Source organism: Enoplosus armatus, chromosome 5, assembly GCF_043641665.1.
Source record: "Enoplosus armatus isolate fEnoArm2 chromosome 5, fEnoArm2.hap1, whole genome shotgun sequence".
In the NCBI taxonomy this organism is placed as follows: Eukaryota; Metazoa; Chordata; class Actinopteri; order Centrarchiformes; family Enoplosidae; genus Enoplosus; species Enoplosus armatus.
The window spans coordinates 25,706,486-25,715,607 of NC_092184.1; the positions used below are offsets into that span (position 1 = coordinate 25,706,486).

The 9,122-nt window shown below is 41.7% G+C and overlaps 1 protein-coding gene across 2 annotated transcripts in view; it reads left to right on the forward strand.

Annotated features, from left to right (window-relative positions):
- Positions 1 to 9,122, forward strand: part of LOC139285065 (leucine-rich repeat and fibronectin type III domain-containing protein 1-like protein) — a 34,387-nt gene that overhangs the window by 9,200 nt on the left and 16,065 nt on the right. For both annotated transcript variants that reach the window (XM_070905506.1, XM_070905507.1), the window contains exons 4-6: positions 1,474 to 1,714; positions 4,935 to 5,147; positions 5,798 to 6,108. In XM_070905506.1, the coding sequence (XP_070761607.1) occupies positions 1,474 to 1,714; positions 4,935 to 5,147; positions 5,798 to 6,108 (765 nt within the window). The remainder of the gene's footprint in view (positions 1 to 1,473; positions 1,715 to 4,934; positions 5,148 to 5,797; positions 6,109 to 9,122) is intronic.

The following is a 9,122-nucleotide window of genomic DNA, read 5'->3' on the forward strand; positions in this document are numbered from 1 at the left end:
CAACAGGTTATTGCTTTATAACATTGTTATGATAACTAATGTGTTAGCAAGCAATTGCCTATTAAATCATCCAACAGAGCAACATGATCATCCCAGTGAAGTCGAGCTTGTGTCACCTGATGAATTGAAGCTCTGGTTTTGTTCTCCACCAACCCCTGAGAAAAATGTCTGTTTGGTGCTGGGCAGGTGGTGTCCAGTGGATTTATCAGAGCTTGTTTACAGAAAACAGCTGGAAACAAGCCTCAAGCTCAGACAGGCCATGCTACATTATCAATATTGTTGTGGTGTAAGATGATTTTTCACCACCACATCCTGGAACCCCATGTTTACCCCTATGAGCTGAGGATCAAATAGCCATCGACTCTCCGACATCGACTGCCCTTAATCATCATTTTTTTTGTAATCTCACTTTAGTTCATCTATTTACATCTATCTCCGACACTCTGCAACAGATTAACTCAATCTTCAGCAAAAACTGAATTAAGAGCCATCACTGGTCATCAGGATGTCATGTTTGTTGAATTAATCTGTTTAGTGTGTTTACGGGGATGATTTAAACCCAAGTAGGATGTTCAAAGTCATTTATATATAACACTCCATGCATGTGAACAGAGCTGCTGAAGAAGAGGTCTTGCCTCCTGTTCAAAGGTGCTGTTAGTGTGGCTTTGAAAAAAAAGAGTGTGATTGAAATTATAGAAATGATTGAGTTGATCTACTTTTATATGACTGAAGTTGACTGTAGATTGCATTTCAGCTCTAATCTCATAAGGAAAGATGGGGGAGAACTGGGGTGTGGGTGTGGATAACCATGTACACCTCCTCCTCTCACTCTCTCCCTAAATGCTGCCCTTTCTATCGCCTCACCCTTCCCTCCCTACGTCTCACCTTTAGACATGGCTGCCCACCTCAGATTCCTTCTAATCGATCAAGCTGTTTCAAAGCTTTCACCACACAGCCAAGAACATGACTGTGGTGCAGAAATGAATCCATGCTTTGATTAGATTTCTTGCCAGTTGAGAATCTGCATTCAAAATGCACCATTTGTAAAAACCTGTGCAGTTGTAGAACGTATTATATTTAAGGTTAACCCCAAGATTCGCAGTAAAAATGGGAATCAGACGTGACCTTGGTGTCCTCAATGGTAGAACTGTTTGACAGCTGGCAACATGTGTTGGGTTCATATTTATGGTTCTTGAAATCCACAGTATGCACGTAATCTACCTTCATTACATCTTTGGTTTGTTGTCCTTTAATGCTAACTTTCATGGGGTAAAATGGCTGAAAGTTACATTTAAAACAATTTCAAAAGGATTCAGGTTCAAGCAAACTTTAAAAAACGTGTTTATTTTATTGTTTCAATAGTTCAACAAATCATTCCATTCCATCTGATTCAACAGACTGATTTCAGCCCTTCCCTGTACTCTAAAAGTTATGAACTGATCCCTGTCCCTGTGTCTCTGTCTCCATCACCAGACTGGACATGACATCCAACAAGCTGAAGAAGATTCCTCCAGACCCGTTGTTCCTGCGGATCCCAGTGTACGCAAAGATGAAGGGTTCTCCTCTCACGGCGCTGGTGTTGAGTTTCGGTGGGAACCCTCTACACTGTAACTGTGAGCTGGTCTGGCTTCGCAGACTAACCAGAGAGGACGACCTGGAGACCTGCGCCTCACCCAAAGACCTGGCTGGGAAATACTTCTGGACCATCAGAGAGGTTTGTTAAAGTTACTGCAGAGCTACATTAACAATAAAGTTAACAGTAATATCTTGTCCTAAAAGTCTGATTTCAAAGCCCAGGAAGTGCCACAAAATACTGTCAGAAAAAACTCTCTGCACTAATAGAGAAGTCAGAGGTTACAGCGCGTAGAGTTATATAGTAACACAACACAAAGTGTCCAGATATAAGAAAAACAATGAACAAGGGCAGAGGATCCATTGTTTTCTGTATCAGAACAGTTCAGATGATCACACTTTTAGTGTTTTCAGTTTCACCAAGTTACAGAAATAAGTTTGGACCTGCACACTGTTGGTGTCACTGGGAATGTGTATGTGATACTTGGAGATGATTCATGATTACAGTGATTTAAAGTCCCGTACATGTTCTGTGTACCACTCTTCAGCTGTTACCTTTGTGAGAATAATAACACAAATATTGTACGTCTTGATAGCAGGAGCCCCAAATCATCATTAGCTGGCTAATACAAATATGTCACCTAAACAATATTTCATTTAAACTATATTGGTCGTAGAAATTGTGTGTTTGGTGTCATAATCCACTAAAGCCTGCAGCAAAATGTGTTTTTCCACTGTCTTAACTTTTGCCCTCTGTGGAAGCATGACCACTTTGTTTCTCAAGGACACCTGAGCAGGGCAGATGGCTGGTGTCACAGAGGAGTGAACCTTCTGGTCAAAGTGTGGACTCGTGGAGTTTGATATGCAAAAATGCATCAGAACCATGACATTTTATTATGCATTTCGGCCTCATATCATATTGTTAAGTTAGACGAAACAGAGAGGGGATATGAAAGGCTCAGGTTTATGCCCCAGCAAATAACCAGGGTCTGGTTTTAAGCTAATCCAGTGTAGGGAGAAATTAAATAAAACGGATTTGGTCCCACGTTTGTCCTTTACCCAAATGCACATAGCTTTATTTATTTATTGGTCTATTTAACAGAGACAGTGCACATTAATAAACATTACTGCAAATGTTGCAGTAAAGCTATTTTTCATCAGAAGTCCCTGGGGACGTGTAACAAAGGCAACCTAGAATGGTACATAAAAAAGTCTGAATAAAATATGAGCATGTAGAGCAATAATAAGTTAACCCTAACAGTCCCAGTGTTGTCCATCTCACTGTCAATCAACATATCAACAGCCCCTCCGACATAAACTATTCACATTCTAGGCGTTCACTTTTGAGTAAAAGTGACTTTAAGTAATGAACTTTAACTTGAGCTTCATCAATCTTAAACTGTGTTATTTATTGTTTCTAAGACTGTTGCTGCCCTTTACACCAAAATCCTCATAGATTTCACCGGTAAGTCGTATTACTGTTCTGTAATAAGCTCTCATATTTGACACCTCCAGAATCCTAATAAAATACAACAAAAAAAGAAAATGTGCCAAACATCCATATTTAAGCTGATAAGAGACTTGAAGAGGCACAAAATTGGAAGTAGGATGCAGTTTTGGGGCCTGAGACTGGAAGGGTTAAGGTCAAAGACAGTATATATATATATATATATATATATCAGACAGGACAACAACATGACATTGCCGTTATTATGTGCCTGCATGGATTTCATTTGAACAAAAGCCAACTACGGTGTCTGCTACCTGAAGGAACAGCTTTGTGGAGGATAACGTTTTAATATTATTGGTCTGTGATGATTCATTATTGCCATAAACCGACTGCCACAGACATTACAGAACAGCTCAGAGAGTGCAGAGCAAAACCACTTCAGATGTGTTGTTGCTGCATATAGCAAGTAGATGGTTTGGGACTAAAGGTCGAGGAGCTGCTGAGAGATCTGTTCTTCATCTGAACACCTGCTAGGAAAATACTTATATGGGATAGCAGAGCAATACTGATACTCGGAGGGATAACAGCCAAATCAAGTGGTGTGGTTCAAGATGTTACCTTAAAGAGGATGATATAGAGGGTTTTGCCTCACCTGGAGATCTTCAGGAGCCGACCCCACTGGGCTGTTTGAGAGCTACAATGATAAGTGGAGGTGCACCATGAGATAAAGACGGGATTAATTGGTATCATCTTAGAGAGGATGATGTACAGACCTTTGCCTCACCTCGAGTAATAGTCGTGGACCTCCTTTGGAGAGGTGCAGTAGGATCACTATAAGAGGATTAGCCTTGTAAAGAGGTCGATCCAAAGACCTCGGTGTCACCAAAGTGTCTGGGAATATTAATACTCAGAGAGCTAATAGCCTCTTTCCCACAGCAAGGACAAGTAAGCTTCCACTGCATCCATCAGGGGTCAGACATCAGCCATCAGCCGCCAAGGGAGTCCCTGCTTTGAAATCGATGAAAGCTGCTCGGCTGCTTATTGCAACTGCACTTTTTCTTGTCCGACAGAAAGCTAAAAAAAAAAGGGAGGTAAAGTTGGAATTTGCGGGTTATCTGGACAAACCAGATATTTATTCAGCCCAAATGAGTATTCATACTCCTTTCCCTCCAATGCCCAATTTCACATTCTCATACTTTCACTCTTCCTCACACTCACACCGGGGAGCAGCCCAGTTCAATCATAGCCTTTTACTCTGAGCTTCACAGGAGCAATTGAGGGTGAGAATGTAATACAAACTGAAAGGCACTACTGCCTTATTTGAAGCTACAGCCTGACGCTCATCAGGTCAGCAATCTTCTCTGCTGGTAACAAGAACCAAAGAAGCACCCAGAAAACACACGTTTGGAGACGCGCTGAGCGGTAGGAATGATGAGTAAACCCTGGTAAGCCTTGGCTGGCCCTGCTTGGCCTAGCAGTAATACTCCTCCAGGGTTTTGGCTAGCTTTATACCGGCTTAGGTGCCAGTGGGTGGGTTTTAAATATTGCAAGGGCTGAAAAACTCTGGGATCGCTTAATCTTCATGTGCAAACAATTGAACTCCTTCTCAAAGTCTGCTGTTAGAAGAACACACCACTGGAAGCTAGTCAGAGCATGTATGCGGAGAAAGAGAGAAAGTGAACTGTTGTGCATGAAAACATGAAGTGCAAATTTGGATTTTTGTCTCTTTTTAAGTGACATGTTTTCCCCCAACCCCTTCGATATTTTATCTCGCTTATACCATTTTTTATTGTTCTCTTTTCTTGGTGTATCAACATTTGAAAAGCAAAAACTATAAGACTAAGACAATGTGCTCCACAAGCTAAAAATGAGTACATATGGTGACTTTTGTCGGTCTTATGTCCCCTAACAGGAGGAGTTTGTTTGCGAGCCGCCAATGATAACCCGTCACACCTCCAAGATGTTTGTGATGGAGGGTCAGGAGGTCAGCCTGCGCTGTAAGTCCATCGGAGATCCCGAGCCCTCGACACATTGGGTCAGTCCTGATGGAAAGCTGATTGGCAACACGTCCAGAACCATCTGCTACGAGAACGGCTCACTGGACATCCTCAAGGCCTCAGTCAAGGTAGAGACCCGGTTTCTTTTCCATGGAATATGGTGATGTGCTGTGTCTGCTGGTCTACTTTTTATAACCTTTTCGTCATATAGATTCAAATAACAAAACACATTTATCTTGCAGCTCTTAATGATCTGCTCCATACTGTTTAGTGTGTAAAGAAATTAGAAACGCATTGTTTTGTAATTATAAAGCACGTATACAGCTTAATATGGTATTATCTTTTTTTTGTATGTTTTGAATTTACAGTACAACATTAAGACTGGCATGTTTAAATAATAGCATGACAAGGAAGGCGTGGAATATATTTAACATTTCTTTAGCAGATACAGTAAATTGAAGTAACACTGATTACATTGAACTTCAACATCAGGAACTGCAAATACTTTTACTGTCTGCATTTGGCAAGAAAATTAGCACATCAACTGTTAGCTGTTAGCCTGCCACCAAGAAATCTTAAGCTCCATTTGTTTTACTGCATTTGGCAGCATGGAATCTGTTGAAAGTGTGTTCTTTGTTCAAATAGTTGTTTAACTTCCATCATTTGTGCGATGCACATTTTGGTAGGCTCATTTCTTTATAGGATATAAGAGTATTCTTCTACACCACAAGGAGTGACTCACTTGAAAGTGAGGATAAATGTTGGGTCTGATTTCTAGGATTCTGGGAAGTTCACATGCATAGCGTCTAATGCAGCTGGGGAGGCCACCGCTCCCGTTGAGTTAGTCGTCAACCCTTCACCACACTTTGACCCTAAACTGGACCCCGACCCGGGGCCTTCGGACATCCCCACATCTATCAAGTCCAACATCAGCGGGGGTCAGGCCCGGTCCGACCAGCACAGGGTCAGTGTGTCGGATCTGACATCCAGCTCGGCTACCATCAGATGGCCCCCGCAGAACCACATACCAGGAGTCCGCATGTACCAGATCCAGTACAACAGCTCCACAGACGATATACTCATATACAGGTAAGACAGAGAGGGTGTGTGTATGAGACTGTTATGGTTTTCAGACAGAACTACTAGTATTACAGAGTATTAGTCCAAATATAAGACAACAGGTTTCCAGTTCAGATGCACCAGAGTAAGCAAACACATGTGCAATACACTGAAACCAGCACTGGATCACGAGTCAACGTTTGAGTAACAAAGACCTGCATGTCCTCTGCTATGCTCTGAGTTTTATCAGAACATACCGGTAATAGAGTTCCTGAAAAACAGGTCATGGTTCTGATTATCTCCCTGAAGCTGGTAAACGTCACATATTGAACCTGCCTGCCATGTAAGGCGCAGGCCTGCCGCCCATTGGGGTCCAGTGTCTTGCTCCAGGACACTTTGACATGTGACGTGAGCGGACGACCCGCTCTATTTCCTGCGCCACCGCCACCCCATTACATAGTTCCCATGACATGTCATCTGTCTGTTTCCTATGAACTCAGTAGTGTAACATCCTACTGTCTGACTTTAGGAGGCTGGACACTGTGATCCATTTACATCCTGTGAATTAAATCACTGTAAATAGTCCATTGTCTTCAGCTCCAAGAAATAAAACCATCCTGCTCCACTCTGCCTGACGGTAACACAGATATTCTCTATCATCTGGTTCCAGCTCTCCATTGAAGCTGTATGATATTTTCACTGAGTGAAATATTCAAACCGAAGAATCCATGTTTTTTTTAGTTGAACTACTTCATCAAATGCAAGTTTTCTAGATGTCGGTTGCATAATTCTAGACACATTCCCTTAAAACTCAGCCTGATATATTTGTTATCTTTTGGAAACTTTGTGATCTACACTAGAATTTAACCCAAATCTCTGTGGGTTTGAATAATGTGTTGCAGCATTAGTTTGTAGTGATTGACAGGACAGTCGAGGAGGTTAAGGCAGCTATCTGAATACAGTCTCAGTGTGTTGTGTTTGAGGGATATTCTGCGTACAGTATTTGTCCTCTGGGCCGATTGGTTATGTTTATGTATTTATATGTTTGCACGTTTGTACATAGCAGGTGAAAGAAGAGATTCTTACACGATTAAAACAAGTAGAGGTGTGTGTGAGAGATTTCTGTCTGTCTTTGCTCCAAACACATATCATCCCTGTGTGGGTTGTTATCACCAAGGTCTTCCTTGTGTAGGAGGCTGTTTCAGGGTTTTTCAGGCTGTTTTGGGTTTTTTGGAAGGAACAGCTCAGTGAGCAACAAAAGACGAGTAAACTGGAAAAAAACAAAAACGATTTGGCTTCAGGCAACAAATATCAGATCAGTTCAATTCTTTAGCTCACAAAACATTTTCTTGGACATGGGAATTATGGTATTATCGTAATGAGTGATACTGAAGCAGTAATTCACATCTTAATCAATGTGCTTTTTGAAGTTAAAATGGATCCTGGTTCTTAGTGATTCTCTGCTCACAGAGATGCAGGTGGAGGGGAAAGCCCACCCCAGAATGAACAGCTATCAATGAAATCGTCCTGCACTTACTGGTGTAATGTTCTCGGCCAGGAATGACATGAGACCATATCCGACCGAGTTTGGGGGTCCACACAGAAAAGTCAGGACCCTCAGCAGGGTTCAGGAATAGAAATGTGGCAATAGAAGATGAGGTAAAGGTTGATTAATCCATCCGGGAAATCAGGTTGGTTCAGCAGCGGGAATCAACATGGAGGAAAGAAGTGATAGTGGGAGCCTGCAATAGTCTACAAGATGGGAGGTAAAACATATAAAAGCAAAAATATAAAAATGTATGTTTAAAGCAAGACAGAACATTAAGATTCATGTAAAATAACTTTAAACAAAGAACAATGTCTGAAGAGGAAAGAATCAATGCAGCAAAAAACAAATACAAGGGGACATCTTACCTAAAATAAACTGTCAAACACATAAAGTCCACAGCAGCACAAAAGGGGACGCCAGAAATTAATTAGATCAAACATTGATGCAATAGAATATAAATAATGCATATTAAACACATAATGTTTGAGATGGTAAATGAGCAGTGAAACTTCCCTGAAGTCCTCCTCCCGTGCAGCTGCTTGTTGACTTGATTTGCACATCCTAATCACCAGATGTGGATTTCAGAGCATGTTTCAGGCTCAAGCTGCCAAGTGGCTGAGTGTGGACCCTCTATCAGCCCACGATACCGAGTGACCACTGGATGGTCCCATCAGCCACTCTGTAACCTAGCAACGCCATTGAGAATGTATAATTGAGTGTTGTTACGAAGCATTTGGAGGGCTGACAAATGACAGTTTGAAATGTGTCCACGGCCTCAATTCTCATTTCAACCAAAAACCAAAGGCACTCAAGTGACCATTTCTAGCCTTCAACTGGAGAGAGCATGTGGTCGAGTGCAGAGCATCCAAATGAATCATTTCAGAGTGGGGGGGGGCCTAATCGTTTTCCCACGGCTGGATGCTGCAGCAGAATGTTAGAACCACGTGTCAGCAGGTTAAGCAACATGACCTCCCAGGACTTCAGTGCAGAGGAGAGTGTGTGTGTGTGTGTGTGTGTGTGTGTGTGTGTGTGTGTGTGTGTGTGTGTGTGTGTGTGTGTGTGTGTGTGTGTTAAATACACTGTTTGTCATGTCGCACCATATTTACAAGCAGCCAAGTTGTAATTCAGAGTCAGAGACTTCAATACGTTTTGACAGCTACAATTTGTCCTCATAAGAAAAACGCCAGTGCCATTTCCTCAAATGCCCAATAATGTGTATGTGTATGTGTTTAAGTGACAAAGACCTCTAGCAGCCACAGTAATGACTCATGACTCGTGAATTATGAAAGTCAATATTGTTTTCTTTTAAGCACTTTTGTGTCTAAACCTGAACTGTAGTCGTGTCAGATGAGCAAATGTTTTCAGAACATTTGCAAACGTTCTGTAAAAGTGAAGGAAAACAGGAAACGCTTGTGTCGTTCCAAATGATGTATTTCATCGTTGAATTTGTTGGCCGTCACATCGAAATGAAACCAAATATTAATACAATCAGCTG